We start from the raw sequence: 18,262 nt of genomic DNA on the forward strand, positions 1-18,262 counted from the left end.
AACCTATCCCTACCAAAAGTATGATTATTATTTTTATTTGACTATAAGAATAAATACATCCAAAACTCATGAACTACTAGAAAGTATTACATACACGCCTGCAATGTAATGTTAATTATTGTTTATATAAAAAAAGATGTGTTCATATTTTACACTTTAATATTTCCGTGACAAATTGATCACGGAAGCTAAAAGGGGTTACAGCAATTAGTTTGCCAATTTGGCAAAATTTACAAAACCACCCTTTAGCACAAAAATTTCAGCCTTTTTGCATAGCCAAAACCATGGCTTATTCATTAATTTACTTTAATTGCAGAACACACTCCACAGTTATGAGAAATATTTCCCCAAAATAGTATTTAACAGACTGTTGGGGCAAGTGCTGTTAGTGAGCAACTATTAAGTCCAGGCACGGCACACGAGAGGGGTGGCTGGCTGATGTTTTACACACCGCACCAGGTATATCACTTAAGGCTGAGTCGACCTCGGGGAGGCCCAGGATCGGTTCAGATATTCGTCACCGATGTTGGCTGTGAGCAGGAATCGAACCGAGTTCCCCGCACCTCCGATTAGCACGGTTGGCTACGTACGGTGCGAAAAAAGTTCAACGTACATACATGCAGCGCAGTACGCTAACCACTAAACTACCGCTCCCCACAGTTAGACAATACTGCCGCCACAGGCCACGAGTTCTTTGCCAAAGTAATGTTTTCCCATTGACTGCATTATCTTTCGAGTGCATTATCGCTGCACTCCTCAAAATCCTGAGCAGACACTTTTAATAAGTTCATCACCATGATTTATTGTATTTGATGGCGTTGAAAATAGAAATTAAATTTTAATAGGGAAATAAATAACGTTCAACACCACAAGTGGAAACTAGCTGCCCTGGCTTCAAATGAAAAGCAGGCTGATCCATTAATAGATGCCCTACTAATATAATGTATCGAGAAAATACCATTTTCTTTTCAAAGCCTCTACTTGTCTCCCACAAATCTCTGGACACGGTAACGTGTCCTTAGATTGGTGGGAGACAAGTTTTAGGAGAGTGTCTAAGGACAACGTGTCCTTTAACACTCTCCTAAAACAAAATTCGGTGCCGTCGCTTTCGCAATATTCGACCACCTGCCGAGAGAAGAATGTAAGAGGGACGTTATAACTCCGTGGGTTATCTATACATGGACTACCCTGTACAGTACCGTGCCACAGAAGGAAGTAAACACCAAAAAAAAGTTTAAGAATGACCCGTTGCGGAACGCCAACACATTGGAACTTATCGTAAACAACCTCTGGTGAAGAGACGCAAAGTTCCCCCGGCTGAAGAAAAAATCCCCTCAAGAAAGCGATTTCCTCAGCACGTCACGATAAAATGATTCATCAATTAAAGTAACCGCTTACGTACTCTTAGTTCTTTCGGTAAAGTCACGTAGGTAAAAAATGAAATTAAAAGTAATAAAAATAAAACAATAAAAAATCACGACGTTTCGGAGGCAACACAAGTCTCCGTCATCATCACAGCCAGTGACGGTCCCACCTGATGACGGAGACTTGTGTTGCCTCCGAAACGTCGTGATTTTTTATTTTTTATTGTTTTATTTTTATTAATTTTAATTTCATTTTTTACCTACGTGACTTTACCGAAAGAACTAAGAGTATGAATCCTTGCAGTCACGAAAGCTTCAAATCTAGAATTAACCGCTTATGCTCACGCACGCACGGTACGTGCATCTAGAAGATCTATGCAATCGACATTCTAACATTACACGTGTCAACGAAGTGAACGAGACGGTAAAAATTAGACAAATCAGAGCTGAATCTTGAACCGAATGGCAACACCAAACCGCGACAATTCATCGCCAACTGCTAATAACCGTCAATCCAGTTGCAATTACGGCAATTGTTAATCATTGCATGGCTACTACGTTTTCCTCACGACATAACTGGGCGTATCACCAGATCGCCCTCAGTGCACCCCATGTTTGCCAGATGTTGGCAGGTAAGCGTGGTTGGTGCTTGGGATGGAAGTCTGTCGGGCAATGCTGACGATTCACAAACATCGCTGAGACACCCACAAAAAAAAAACTGCTAAGCCTGTGAGGCGACCAGGAGATGTCAGTACGGAAATACGTTTCTTGAATCCATCTGTGTGGACCATTGAATGCTAAACCTTCGTATTTATGGCTTATTACCAGGTAGAGGTGCAGTATTCCGGTTTAATTCCACATGACAAACGTTCATTGGTGCAACTAGCCCAGGGGTCAGCAGCCAAAATAACAATAAGAGCCATTTATTTCGAATTCGGTAAAAAAAAACACATCTCTTGAGCCTCAATGCAATGTGGATACGAGACGGTGGGTCCTTAATAAATAACGTCACGAAGCAGTCCTTGAAGAGCCGCATGAGGCTCCGGAGCCGCAGGTTGCTGACCCCTGAACTCTCCAAACATCCAAATGCAGGATCCTCCTGAAAAACAATCCTCAGCCTCAGCGAGGCTTTCCTGGGTTTCAAAAACAAAGGGCATTTTTTGGCTTTGCGTTGTTGTCGGTTCGCTCCCCGACGTTTTCAAATCGTGCCACGTGTTGTTTGCTCCACGTATTGGCAGCTTCTTGAGGAGCAGAAGTATCTTTTCAGAATTCAGTTCCTGAAGAAGCACCCCCCGCACCTGGAGCAAAACGTCGGACTTTCACGCCGATCAATACGGACACACGACAGAGAGCTCTAGAGTACACTCTACCGGAGACAATCCTGGTCTATCGAGGTCTTAGTTGGTTCAACAAAATTTACTTGAACACAATCGTGAAAAGCTAGGCAGTTGTATCAGTCAGTGTTCAGTCAGCAACCCGGACACTTGCAGGACTAGGCTCATCAGAACAGAAGGATGCAAATGGTGTTTCATTTGCGACAGAAAGTGTGCGTGCGTGAGTACTGCAAGACAAGTGAATGTTGAGGCCCAGAGGATTTCCAGTTGCATCTCAGTTCTAAATTGAATTTTTCAAAAAACGAATTCCGATTCTTTTTTGTTGTTAGCTCACGGAAAGTATTAGTAGGAAGCTACAGCGGCCGGGTGTTTGCTTCTGATAATTTGTGAACGATAACCCCGGTACTTATGGAGAGAAGAAAAGAAAAAAGAGATGGGGGAAAAAAAACACCGTTTCAAAATCCTGAAATCAACATTTCTCTCGATTGGGTTTAAATAATGAGCTCTCCACTTCAGTGCACCGCATCCCCGCTGTGTCTGGAGCCGACTGTCTTGTCTTGAATCACCCGAGCACTGTAAAGTCTGCTTTTCACCGCGGACACGTCTCCTGCTTTGGAAACATTCCGCTCACCTCAAAACACAATGGGCTGTCCGTTTTCGTTATGCCTTCGATTGTTGTACGTTCGACGTATTCCACAAATGAAACGCGCCAACTAAAGTTCGATTCCCAGCCGCGGCTGATATCCGAACCGTGCCTAGGTGAGCGCTTCACCACCCTCCCACCAACGCGGTGAAGTATGGTCGAACAACCTCCACGACCTCCACGGCGTGGTGGAGGCATTCGTCCAGCTGTGGGTTGACAAAAGGGGGCCTTACATGATTGCGCATTATAAGCTGATGATGGAGAAACACCGCGGCACACGTCCGCCCATAGCGTTCCCTCATCCATCACAACACCCCTCGGTAAGATTTTAAACAGCGACTCCGATGGGACTTGCAGGTTCAGCGAGGATCTGCTTTAACATTTCATCCACCGAGCCATCGTGTGAAGACGCCAAATTGCCAGCAGAGCGACCGACCGAGAGCACAAAAATCAGTTTAAAAAATATATTGATACAAAATTGCTCTCGCTTCCTTGAAGGTTCACTTTGTTTAATGAGTAACTCCCATAACCAGCATTGAGAGCATTTTGGTTTTCGTCTTCGTTGGCTGTGCAAACAAAGGATTGGCCTGCCAAACCCGGGGGGGCAGGGGGGAGGTATTGATGGGGGGCAGAACTCTCCCCACCCCCACCGGACCCATGCCACAAACACAGCACCGGCTCTTTACAAGCACGAATGGCGTGTGGCTTCAGGCCAACCATCTCTTTGTCTTTGGGCACTGTTCTTCTGAGCTCAATGCTGCTGCTGATGCTGTTGATGCGTGTGGGCGCTGCGCTTCGAACCCGGGGCCCCTCCGAGTTCAATTCCTCGCTCATGGCCAACACCGGTGATGATCTGGAACGGTTCTGGGCCTCCACTAGGTCGACTAAGCCTTAAATGAGTACCTGGTGCAGTGTATAAACATCGCTACGAGGGAGACAAAAGCGGCCGGGCGTGGTGTTGGCCACCCACCCCCTCGTGTGCCGTGCCGGCCTTCATAGGCGCACGCCAACAGCACTTTCCCCAACATTCTGTTAAGGCTATACGGGGGATCTTAGTCTTTGTGCGTGTGTACAGTGGTGTATTCACGATGACGGACCAACCCACTCACCCTTGACCCGGTGTTACTGCACTGAAGTTGTTTTGTTGTCATACATGTAACAACGGAAGAGCACGCCTGTTCAGCCACACTGCACACCTGCACATAAACTATAAAAAAAACTTTCTTTAACCAGGTACGGCCCACTGAGCTACATAGCTCTTTGTCAGAAACGACCTGGCCACAAATGATAACAAAACAAAGTGGTAATAGGTTTTTACCCTTTCAACTGGTACCAAAACTGACACCTTTATACAAAGGATCATGTTTGCAATAAGCACAACACAAGCAGTCAAAATGCAAACAAAAAGAAACAACTCTGATCATGATAATGATATGCACTGTCCTTGAAGTTGATTGGTCCACACCCGAGACAGCTTTTCTTAGAGCCTAGTTTCCATTGGTGCTGGACCAGATGCCGCCAAAAGGCGTACAACTCAAAAACAGCGCACTATCAGAGTATTGAGAGCTCGGGGTATGCATTTACACTGAGACCTCCTTTACCAGTGGCAAAATATAGTAATAGGTTTTTACCCTTTCAACTGGTACAAAAACTGACAACTTTATACAAGGGATCATGTTTGCAATAACCACAACACAAGCAGTCAAAACAAAGTGGCTTATGTGGAATTTCATAGCGGCCAAATACTCGAAACACATATTTCCAAATGTGGAGGGAAAAACCGGAGAAAAATCCAAGTGACCACGGGGAGAACATGCAAACTCCAAATATACAGGCGACAGGGTCGGGATTGAACCCACAATCCCACGACCTCCTGTAGACCTGGCGAGGTAGTTCACATCTCTCCATCACATATGTACGAATCAAAAAGGTTGCCACGTTTTTTCGTGAAAGCTGTGCTTATACTGGAATTGAAAAAATATATACGCCAACGTTTTGGGTGACGGCCCTTCTGCAGAGAGAAAATATTTGACGATATATCCCAAACTTCGTGGATTTGTTTGCAGTTGTGCTCTACAGGAGTTCTTGAAGAAGCTCCCGGCATGTCAAGCGAAACGTCGGACGTCGAGCTGAACAGCACGCGGCACAAAAACGAAAACGTTGTTAGGAAACATCGAACAGCTCTTGTTCCGAAACAGTTGGACATCTCACTTCATTTTCTGGTCTCCTAAACATTTTGCATGAGGGCAACTTTAATATGTATTATGTATGAAGCGCTGCAGTGGCGAGGTGTTAACTACTTTGCCTGATATACAGGAGGTTGTGGGTTCGATCCCAACCCTGACACCTGTGTATTTGGAGTTTCCGTGTTCTCCCCGTGGTGGTGTGGCTATTTCTCCAGGTCCTCTTAAACATGCGTTTAAGAGTATTTGGCTGCTATAAAATTCCATATTATCAGCCACTTCGTTGAGCTATCATTTGAGGCCAGGTCGCTTCTGAAAAATAGTGATATAGCTTAGTGGGCCTTACCTGCTAAAATAAGAGTTTATTTTTTTGTTTAATTTATTAATTTATATATAAATGCTTATTCCAAAACATCGTGGTCATTGCTCATTGTCATCAGATTGTTTTGGAGTAACAGGGCAATAGTTCCATTGGTGTGCAAATTGGGATGCCTTCATGATTTTACAAAACCATCTGATGAACATGAGCAATGATACCCAAGTTGTTTTCTGCTTGCATAGGGATAACTATATCAATGCAAAACCATTCATGTTAACGTCATTAACAACATTATTGAGAGAATCATTGTCTCAATGATACTGTACATTGGTCAGCCTATCTACTCATTATCTGCTCTGAAGAAGGGCATTTGGCCAAAAGGTTAAGCCGCGTGCACATTTATGTTTGTATAATGCAGCGTCAATGACAAATGTTTCGGAGTCTTTTTTTGATTTGTACTCGTGTACCATTGCCAACAAGGCACCTTAATATTTCACTCGAATAAGGCCGCTGGCACATCCATAATTACCCGACCAGCCGTTTTGTAGATGCCTAATTTGTGTTGCCGTGTTCACTCGTGATTATAACACAAATTAAAATGAGAATTAATATTAATATCGCAGTTAGCCTTGTAATACACCAGATGTCCTCACAAAGCAGGTATTGTCTCTTGATCGGCTAATTCTCACCTGGCCTCAAATAAACAATGTACCAATTTAATGGCAGCTGCAAGGGGCACACTAGAACATCAGGAGAAGCCCTCACTGGATACACTATCGCGTGAAAGTAGTCAGCATTGGCACCGTTGAACCACGGTGTTACAGCGTTGGCACCATTAATCTACGGTATTACAGCGTTGGCACCGATTATCCACAGTGCTGCCTGGAAAAAGATGACATGGCAATGGGAGGGGTTTTCCAATTAACAGAAAAAATGGCGCAAATTGGTAGAAAACTGCACAAGACCCTCTAGCAGAATAAAAAATGTCAACGGGTGTTTCCTGTGCATACGCAGAGTGAGCGCAGCACTGAGCACGGAATGAGCAAAGGCTTTGTTCTGCTTGTCGTTGAGACCAGCAGAAGCAGCAGCAGCATGAGCTGCATCAAATCAAATCCATTTATGAGGTGTTCTCAACATTAAAATTGCACTCGGACAGAGCCCGCTGCCCAGTGGATGATGAAAGTGTTCTCCATAGCTACACGGACACTATGTTCAACAACAACCACGCCATGAAAACAACCCGCTCTGCCCTTGGCACACGAGACAATTAGGACATGTCCACATGAGCGAAAATTAATAATGGGGCAATACCAATGCTCCTTGTTTATCCAACAAAGCGAACATTGAGTCTCAAGATTATCTTTCAAGAGGATCCTGGATTGGGATTCATCCTACTGACTAGGCATCATCTTACCGAGCTTCTAGGACCATCCCGTAACCCCAAGCAGGGCCCCGAGAGGGGCTATCCTTCCGGGTGAGAAGGGAGCTGAACCTCGTGGAAGGCAGGGTCACTCACTCCCCGATGTTAGCTAAATCAGAAAGTAAACTAAACTATTGTTTTTATTTTACCCGGTTAGGCCCCACTGAGCTATGTAGCTCTTTTTCAGAAGCAACCTGGCCGGAAATGATAGCTCAACGAAGTGGCTTATCATGTGGAAATTTATATCAGCCAAATACTCTAAACGCATGTTCCTAAATATGGAGGGAAAAACCGGAAGACCCGGTGAAAAATCCACGCAACCAAGAGGAGAACATGCAAACTCCAAATATACAGGCGTCAGGGTCAGGATCGAACCCACAACCTCCTGTAGACCAGGCGAGGCAGATAACATCTCCTAGCCACCGGGACGCCCCAATAAGTCATCCCCACTACCCTAGACGTGACTACCGTTGACTTGATTCGGATGTTTGACAAATATAATCCGTGAGCGTTTCACACGTGGAAGGAAACCAGAGTGCATGGAGAAAACCCCACCACAAATATGAGGAAGTATCACACCAGAGCTCCACGTGGATGGATTCAATATACTTGCTCTACTGCCATCTCCCGGCCTCCTTGCAGCCGAGCGAATCAGGAAGTTTCACCCGGCTCATGTGACGCCACGAATTCTCGCCTCCAAAGTACGAGATCACAGGCGTGCACCACCGCCATCCGGCTATGAACGACTAAATCCTATGAATGATTGAAAACGTTCACTTACAAGCGACAGCTCGTTCAAAGACAAATGTCTCCATTACAAGGGTAAACCTGGAAGCTTGCACATTAACAGCGTGTAACCAATGCAGTAATGCGAAATGCACACAATAACACTCACTCTCAAGGGTGCATGCAAAGCATCGGCCAATTATATTCAATGAGCCAGGACTTCAAAAGGAAAATAAAATAAAATCCAGTGAAGCCATACTTCAGGTTCTGACCTCAACGCATGACCGCGCGCTCCGTATGTTTCAGAGCATTCTAAACCTAGGCACATATTTAAGACAGACACTGCACGGTTGTTTGGTACAGTCAGCAATCACCCCTCTACCACCACCGCCACCGCCCCCCACAAACACACACACTCTCTCCCCATCCCCATACCGCTCTCCTCTTGACCCCCCCCCCTCCACCCAGATCTACCTCCTCCCTCTCTCCCTGCCCCCCCAGCTCCCCGAGACAACCCTGAGCACACACACACACACAGACCCCTTCTCCCATTTGCGTCCCACAGTGTAAATAATTCAGGAGTGACATCAGGCGGCACACAAAGCCCCCAGTGTCTGCTGCCCTGACAGACTATCAAAGGCCAGTCAAAATGATTTCACAGTGTCGGCTTGTGTTTTTCATGGCACACACGGCATGCGGCGAGGGTTGGTGGCTGGGGGGGGGGCAGTCGGCCGGCGGTCGGGATGGGGCGCTGGAGCGGCGACAGTCTTAGGGGGCAAACCGTGGGGGGCAAGGTGGGACAGAGCACGGGGCCGCGAGGGCGATAAGGTTGGAGTAGGGTTGCCACCTCTGAGGTATGCAACAAAATTGAGACGTATCGTGGTATTAATAATATCTCACGATACCGGAAAAAAAAAGAAGTACATGTAAATGCTTTTTTCTTGAGTAATATATTATTATACAACTGGCAAAAATCCAAGGCTTTTAATGTCCCCTGTAAGGCGTACACATTTCTCAGGACAGCTACATCAAATATAGGACGATCCTGGGTAAAACCAGGACGAGTGGCAACCCTAAGTCAGAGCAGAACTCTGCAGTGCCTCGGTGCATATCGCAATGTACGTCTTGACCGGACGGAGAGGACGAGCGAGTGTCAACACCAACCGAATGAGCAAATTGCAGGGAAAATTCGGGGTGGGCGGCGCAGAAGAAGACCATCTCCAGCAGACGAGGTTCTGTTCCAATTCTCTGCGGGCACAGGCAGGGCTAATGGTTGCCGCTACAGGGATGGATCTGGGATTTACTCTCATAAAGCCTCGCTCACACAGGGTGGCGAAAACGCCATATGCTTCGCATGATTGTTGACACCAGGTTATGGAGATTCCCCCTAATGCTCTTATGCGGTTTTCAGGCACTTCAAATAAATAAAATTGGCCTCCGCTAATTAATCAACGCGAGCTCCTTTTCACGGGGCGAATGTGTGAAATTCTATCAAGGTTCATAACGGCGTCAAAATGTAAAGCCGTTACCCCAGAGGCAGTCTGGAGTTTTTGTAACATTTCAAAAGTGATTTTCCTTTAACCACCGCAACCGTAAGACTGTTATGGTAAACTGAATCGGGTCAGCCATAAGCACGACTGGCAGGAATGAGCGTTATATATTCATATACTTCACGAAGGAAGCGGTCGCATGTAGACACGATAATAGGCAGATGAGATTACTGAGCAGACATGTACTTGTAAATATTTCACTAAAATACAACACTGTTATGGCTAGAAGCTCAATGCAGTCATTAATAATGGAACTTCTGCAAATATTCACCGCTTAAAATTTTTGCCCAGTCAGTAGAAGCCAACTTCGGCTATAAGTGGATCTGAGAGGCAAAATGCAGCGATAGAGATTTGCTCAATGTGCCCAACATGATTGTACATTCACAATAACTGTGCTGGATTAATGCTTTTTTGAGGATTACGTAAGTGACCAGATTTTTCTGTTTCGTCCAATAAAATTCCCCAAACAGAGAACAACTTTATCGTCAGCCTAACGCTCGGAGAACATTTCAAGCGCTCGGCACAGAGTTATCAAACGCGCGGCGATTGCTGTCCACCAACGGTGTCGTTAACAAGGCCGCCGGCGTTCACTCGTGAGCTTTTTAAATACACCAGACTCCTCCAGAGACACGGGGGCAACTACTGTTGCCAAAATTAACTGCCCTCGCCCGGAGCCCATCGCCAAAAATAGGGGAACAATTTTGACGCCTTCTCTGCTTCCTCTCCACACGCATCCGAGGAGTCCAGCCATCTCCTGGAGATGGGAAGGGTTGCAGAAGTGATCGCTCAGCGTTGACACACCGATGCGGTGCCTAATTGACTATTGTTATTATTGCCGTACCAACACGCCAGCCGAATACATAAACACAGCAAAACGTCGCATATCCGACCGTCACGCATTCACTCGGAGCAATTAATCACCCTCCCTCAGTGCAGTGTAACTTTCATTTTCTATCAATGTTCACACATCTGACATCCTCCAATACCCAAGTCCCCAGCGAGTCGGATACGCAACGTTGTGCCGTCTAGACAATCGTGGCCAAGTGACCGATGTCAATTTCAACGATGTTCATGAAGGACTACAAAGCTGATGTTTGGCACAAATGTAGCAACGTCTACGCTTAAATCTGTAGAACCCTAAAAAATGTAAACCTATCACATCGCAGCCCCTAGAATTTACAACTAGGAGGTTTAGTGTCACTTATCGGACACAATGAGCCTAAAGTTCTATACTGCGTCAAGTTTTGTTCTAAACACTTAAAAATGCACGATCATCATCATCACCGAACCAAGCAATTTCATCCCGTGGAATGTGACGCTAAAGTCGATGGAAAGCAGGCAAAGCTCGCCACCAGTTATGATCACAATACACGCCGTCCAACACAAGGGATATGATCAATACGTCTGTCATTCACTTGCGGGTTTCCAAACAGCCCTCCCTATTCTCTCCAGAGGTGCACACCTATTGGTGACCTTGTTCTTTAGTATTTCACTTGTGGAAGTACTTTCCTGAGAATCTGACATCATATTTACACACTTGGCCTACCGAATGCAAGAAACCACACCACAATGCCTCTATGACTATTCTCGTAAAAAAGATATTCCTCCTTTATTTTGGTAATTGTGAGCAATAACCAAGAAGCGTGCGTCAATGCACTGATACACAAATTTATATTAAGCTCATGATGTATACATACAAATTGCGTTGTCAGAATCAAATGGGATTTTTTTAATACATATATATTGCATGTGTACGTGACCACTGCAGGAACCAGTGTCCGCTATATTCACCTGCACATTAAAAAAAAAAGTAATTCTGGAACTCGATCGCAACCCTGAATCAAATTTCCACTTGCCACTAAACATACTACACACCTTATATTCGTAGCCTTATGGAGAGACCGGCCCCCACCATAGTACCGTGGGATTTCCATCACTGCCTTAGGACAGCCACGGGAGATGAGTGCGTCCCCATTGCTCGACTAAGCAGAGCGCCTCTTTTGACTTTGATTTATTGCAGGCACGCAAGCTGCACACGGCTTTGATGTGCAGAACTTATGAAGCCTCATAAGGTCCCCCAAGAAACCCCGTTGTAGAAGTTGTAAGCCTAGTAGTGTCCAGTCAGAGGCAACGTGCAATGCCAGGCAATCTGCAGGTGTCTGGGAATTTTTCAAAGGATGAGACAAACAAAAATTTTTACTTTGTATTGTTGCCAAAAATGCCTAGAGCCAAGCGTGTTTTCTGTGCCATTCTAATAACAAGGCAAAACCGGAGATCAAGGCGTAAGCAGAGTTGAGATTTCATATTCTGTATGCCAATATTGCTGTAAAACTTAATTTGAAGTGAACGATTCGCAGAATGTTTGTTATCATTCGTGAATTATTGAGCCATGTAAATTAAAAGGACGCTTTTGCATGCAATCTTTAAACTAGCCAATTCTAAAAAGCCAAATTGGTCCTGGAATTGACCAGCTGGAATGTACCAGTATCATCTTTGTCGTGGAACTTTTGACTTTAATTCACCAACCAAACGTTCATAACATAGGCACACTGGCATACGCTCAACCCTCAATCAGTGGGAGGTCGCTCATTTTTATCTGCTGACCCCGTGGTCTGGAACTGTTTTCTCCCAGAAATCAGTGCTGTAGACTCCCTGCCCCTGTTCAAGTCTAGGCTCAAGCCCTTCTCAATTTTCCTCCACTTTTGACTGGCAAAGCTTTCTCTACCATAGACCACATACGTGCTGTAATTATATTGTGAAAAAGAACAATTATGTAGACGTAAAATACAATAATACATAGCCGTTGTAGATTATTAAAACGCATTCCAATTAAAACTCAACATACTGGTCATAGAACTGCCTTTAAAAAAACACGATAAGCGACATTATTGTTTTACATATTAAGAGGGCTGTCAGAAACAGTGACATGCTTGCACCAAAGTTATCCACAGCAACATTGGGAAGAACATTTCTGAAAATTAGATTGTTGAAAAAAATCAATAACCAGCAGTACTACTAACTATATAGTACTGTCTGTATACGCCATATAAATTGGCTAAAACCTCTCAATGAAAACTGCACACCTCACCCATTTTGAGCCCATCTCGCATGCTGGGTCGTGGCCAGACATCCCAATATAGCAGGACCCTCCTGCAAACCAGTCTCGAGACTCAGAGTGAGGCTTTCCTTGGCATGCGATAACATTATTACCACTACGGCGTTATTTTACATACACGTCGCCAAATACGTGAGTTTAGGTTATCCTTGCAAGGTTACACGGTGTCCATACATACACACAAAATACAAATAGATGGGTCAATGTGTGTGTGTGTGCTGTTGTTGATTCGTGGCGGCGTGAGGCTGCAGGGAGGAATGGGGCATTACCTGCGACCTGAAATTAAATATTCACAATTCTCTCCCCCGTAATATTCGTGAGATTCGGATGTGTCGGCGTGGGAAAACTGGCTGAATTTGTGAGTCTCATGCCCAGATTATGCGTGAGACTTGGGAAGGTGGTCTCATTACTGTACTGTACAACTTGTTTGATATGACACATTACGATTACACACATGATCACACACACACGTGTACAAAGACAAAGATCCCCCATATAGCCTCAACAGACTGTTGGGGCAAGTGCCGTTAGCGAGCACCTATCAAGGTCATTACGGCACACGAGGGGGTGGGTGGCCAGCATCACCCTCGGCCGCCTTTGTCTCCCCAGTGGCGATATTTCCACACCGTACCAGTTACTAAGTGTATGGCTGAGTCGACCTAGGGGAGGCCCGGGACCGGTTCACATAATCGTCACCGGTGTTGACCGTGAGTGGGAATCTAACTCGAGTCGCTGGGTTCGTACGCCACCGCTCCCCTGGTACAAATACAAACACACACACTCACAATTAAAAAAACATCTATTTAATTCAGTTAGATAATTACAAGGGGTTAATTCCACGTGGAATGCTTCCGGGACCCACCAACCCCGGCTGCTGGGTGGGTGAGAAGGGAGAGAGATATTTTCAGGAGCTCAGCACTGGACAGCTCCAGCTTCGAAATTCCTGATTTCGCCGTACAAACTGCACTCATCTATGCGCTATCAAGGACCAATGCTCTCGTAATGCCACAGTTTTTTTGACGGATGTGTTGTGTTTATTTGTATTTGTGCAGCATCACCAAATACAAAAATTAAACGAAGCTTCTATTGCAATTAATTCAGTGTACAAAAAATAGCCTTACAATAACCACTCACGATGTATACTGAAGCCACACATCGCTAATATATTATGCAGTTTGTAAAAAAAAACACAGGGTACAGCGTATTAAAGAAAGTTAGTGTGTAATTATTAAAATAATAAAGACAACACTGTAGTGGAGTCATATTAAGATATAACTACAATACAGCATTAACACGAACACTATAACCTGCACACATTACTGTTACATATACTGCATATGCACAGGAGGTATGAACGGGCAGTCTACAAAACGAGCAATACAGCACACAGAAGCATCATCACAATCATCACATATGACTGTCAAATATCACAGCACCCCATCCACACCACGATACAGCCCCAACAATATACCACCTACTCCTCTGCACCTTATAGGTATCGTGGTGTAACACAACACACACGCCATGTACACCCCACTACCACACACCCTGATGTGCAACTGATGACATTAAAAAAAACACAACCGAGTGTACTGTGTTGTATTGTGCGTGAACGCTGATAACAAAAATACAACAGCATCGTCGTCATCCGTGGTGGTGGGTGTACAGCGTGTACAACTTACGGGCTTTGTGCACGCGTTCAGTGAGAGTGAGTGAGTGTGAGAGAGAGACAGTGGTAGTGGTGGCGGTGGTGGTGGCGGTGGTGGTGAGTGCGGGTGGGTAGGAGCGAGGCCGAGTGCGTGCGTGCGTTGTGCGCACGGCGCGCGAATAAATCCACTGCCCCCCCTCTCCTCCTCCCCCACTCCTTCTTCCCCTGCCCCCCTCCTCCTCCTCCCCCTGCCCCCCCTCTCCTCCCCCTGCCCCCCCCCCTCTCCTCTTCCCCCTGCCCCCCCTCTCCTCCTCCCCCTGCCCCCCCCTCTCCTCCTCCCCCTGCCCCCCCCTCTCCTCCTCCCCCTGCCCCCCCCTCTCCTCCTCCCCCACTCCTCCCCTACTCCCTCCTCCTCCTCCTCCCCCCCTACCCCCCTCCTCCTCCCCCCCTGATCCCCCTCCTCCCCCCGTCCTCCTCCCCCTACCCCCTCCTCCTCCTGCTCCCCCTCCCCTGCTCCCCCCTCCCCTGCTCCCCCCCCCTCCCCTGCTCCCCCCTCCCCTGCTCCCCAGCAGCGAGGCGGATACTAATGTAGCAATCGGCGGCCGCATGCCGGCCGGGCCGGCGTGGCCAGACCAGAGGGTTTTCCCCCCTCTGTCAACTCTCGCCTTGCCCGAAGATTTGGGGCAAAATGATTGTCGATGGCACCTGGGCCAAGATGCACCGTGATCAGCGGTGGTGGAGTAGCGGGCAGCGCGCTACTGAATCCCACCACGCTCGAGTTCGATTCCCGTTCACGGCCACCCCAACATCAGTGATGGTTAAAATAATAAAAATAAAACATAAAAAAAAATTCTCACGACGTTTCGGCCACAACGCAAGCCGAAACGTCGTGAGAATTTGTTTTATTTTTATTATTTTATTATTTCCCTTCTACGTGACTTTACCGAAAGAACCAAGAAGATGAATCCCTGCAGTCACGAAAGCTTTACATCAAATTTAAAAATCAGTGATGGTTGTCTGAAGCGGTCCCCCTGAGATCGATTCAGCCTGGCCACCCTCGTGTGCTGTGCTGGCCTTATAGGTGCTCGCTAACAGCACTTGTCCCAAAAGTTGGTGGAGGCTATAATGGGGGGTCTTTGTCTTTGATGATGGTGGGGAGTAGTGGTGTGGGTTGTGTTGCTACTGGTTCATAAACCTTAATTCTCTGGCTTCTCCATGTGCTGTGAAGAAGGTCCTTTGGTGGTGTTGACGAATCTGTTTTTTTTTTAAATATCGGTTAGTAAGTTTATCTATCCTGCCTCTATATTTGTGTGCTATGAAGGTTCATTGGCCGAAACGTTGCGAAATATTAGATTTTTCTTTAAGGAAATGTTATTGACGAATGTGTTGGGTGAGTAGGTGGCCTTGTAAATAACATGGCTTCAGCCACGTCAATCACCCCACCACATCCCATTCATTGGTGAATTGAACCATAGTACACCGGCTCTCGCATAATGTCCTTGATGCAGTCATGTATATTCTGTTGATGATCCACGATGCGGCAATCGATTCCTCTCGCAATCGTCCTCGCTGCATTTCGACATTGCGGAGTGGCACTGATTTCGGATTGAGTCGTACCACAGTCCAGGAGTTAAGTAACACCCATGGACAAAATAGTGTCCCTGAAATAAAGTATTGAATTGCCTCGACCAATTTGTGTTATTTGGGACCCCAGGGTACCGCCATAAGGATCAATTGTCATTTTTCACCGTCACGATGTAATTCAAGAATACGGTGGACAACTGTTACCTCGTTTTGTACCGTCTCGTTTGTATTCTCTCGTTTTTTACCGTCTTGTTTTTGTTCGCCGTCTTAGTTGCATTGCCGGTGTAATTTCTCCTGCCTTGGTTATATAATTTCTATATTTTTTGCTACTCTACGTATTGGTTATATCTATAACCTATGTTTTGTCTTTGGTTTATATTGTGTATTGGTATTATCTGCCCCATTCTATTTGTCTCCAATATATGATTTACTTTATTCTTTGTACTGGTTTGTATTTTCTGGTAGATCGGACATGTTCCGTCTTGTTTCGTCGCATTAATCTACAAGCGGCGTGATTACAGTACAGCATTTACATATCAATTGCAGACATCACAAATAATATTTTCTTATACGAGTAGAATCTATGCTTTTAAAACATGCTCAGATTGTAGATATGAACTTTAGATTAAAGGGTATTTTACTTCAGGTTTTTCTACCCTGCTAAAATAATATGGGTACGGTAGTTTTTTTTCGCTCAAACGAGCGCGGGGTGGCATTCGTCTGCTGTTTACAGCTCAAATCCAGTGGTGGGACTTCCACATTCCTATGGTCACGGTCAGTTCGTCCATATGACATATACTGTACCATACTTGTTGATTTCCCAATAATGTGTACTGTACAGTACTGGGCTTTTCATCCAACTTCATAGAATAAATGTAGACTGTACCTGAGTAACCATTTCCCTAACGTAGCACAGGTATGAAAGTTGGCTAGGAAACCAAACATTGGAGGCCTCTACTACAAGATATTTTCTGAGTATAAAATGTGGCTAGAATTTTTTTAGCAGGGTGTATTACAATGAGGGGTGGTGTAAGTGCCATAAACTGGCCGACCAGAGAGTTCAGTTCCAGGCCACGGCTAAAACATCAGTGGAAAGTGACATTTGAAACGGCCCCATCAACCCCATCTCACCCACACACGTTACCAGCACGCACAAACCACCGTGGGTTGAAATATGCTCAAATAACCACCAAACAGTGGTTTTACAAGGGGCTGTAAGTTACATCTGCCAGGTTCTATCCACTTTTGAATTAAAGCTTGCCACATTCGTCATCTTCAATGATCGAGTGAGGAATCAGCTTAAGCAGCATATCTCATTTATTTCACCAGGTTAGGGGCCATCCATTTAGTACGTACGCATGGAGGGGAGAGGGGGGGTTAACCCAAATGATATGCTTGCATATGGGGGGGTCTAATTTTTGCGTTCCTACTAAACGGATGACCCCTTAGGCCCACTCTTTTTCAGAACTAACCTAGCAACAAATGATAGCCCAAATGAAGCGGCGTATCATGTGGTCATTCATAGCAGACAAATACTCCAGACGCATGTTTCTAAATGTGGAGGGAAACGCCGAAGGACCTCGGAGACAAATCCAACGCGACCACGGGGAGAGAGACACGCAAACTCCAAAAATACAGCAGGCATTGTCAGGTTCGGGATCGAACTCACGACCTCCTGTGTACCAGGCGAGGTAGTTAACATCTCGCCATGGCGAGGCTCTACATAGCTCTGGTGAAAATACTAACAATTATCGTCCCTACTTTGTCACTCCATCTCAAATATTTTCTACAACTGCCCATAATCCCTCCAGATGTGTTATTTTGAGCCCAACTTTGCAGCTTCTTTTTTTTTATTAAGTTAAACTATTACCTGTAATTATTTACAGGTGACACATTGTACCCTATACAAAAGTTGGCCTTGGTGTATTTCGTTAAAATTTTTAGTCTAGAAGGATTGTTTTAATTAAGTTTATGTACGTTTTTATTACGCAGCATAAATCTAGAATAAATTGTATGTTGAACTTCTTTCGCACCGTACACAGGCAACCGTGCTAATCGTGAGCGCGATTTACGTCAGAAACGTTAAATTATTCTCTAATTCTCCACGTATGGCCATAATCACCCCAAAAGTGCCCTATTCTGTCAGTCCCCCAAAGCTAAGCAGGTTTGAACCTGGATAATAACACTTGGATGGGGAAACCTCCATGCACAAAAAAAACAGGTAGAATAAACATTGTTGGGCAGTAGCGGGCAATGCAAAATAAATCCTTTGTTATTTTATACCCCACCTCCACCAAGCCAGAGTGATGAGAAGTGGTGTGGGGCAAATGACCTTCGCCTGAGGCTGCCCTCATCCAGCAGTGGATTGTCACGCAC

General features: G+C 45.5%; 1 protein-coding gene across 3 annotated transcripts in view; it reads right to left on the reverse strand.

Moving 5' to 3' along the window:
* Window positions 1-18,255, reverse strand: part of LOC133345513 (LIM domain-binding protein 2-like) — a 168,527-nt gene extending 150,272 nt beyond the window's left edge. The window contains exon 1 of one of the 3 annotated variants that reach the window (XM_061556310.1): window positions 18,219-18,255. In XM_061556310.1, the coding sequence (XP_061412294.1) occupies window positions 18,219-18,240 (22 nt within the window). In that variant the 5' untranslated portion in view covers window positions 18,241-18,255. Of the gene's footprint in view, window positions 1-3,329; window positions 3,506-14,336; window positions 14,455-18,218 lie in introns of those variants that run through there. The other 2 variants (XM_061556322.1, XM_061556323.1) reach the window with 2 other exon arrangements.
* Window positions 18,256-18,262: the final 7 nt, after the last annotated feature.

The sequence above is a fragment of the Lethenteron reissneri genome, chromosome 22, assembly GCF_015708825.2.
Source record: "Lethenteron reissneri isolate LAM-NWPU_2019-01 chromosome 22, ASM1570882v1, whole genome shotgun sequence".
Classification (NCBI taxonomy): Eukaryota; Metazoa; Chordata; class Hyperoartia; order Petromyzontiformes; family Petromyzontidae; genus Lethenteron; species Lethenteron reissneri.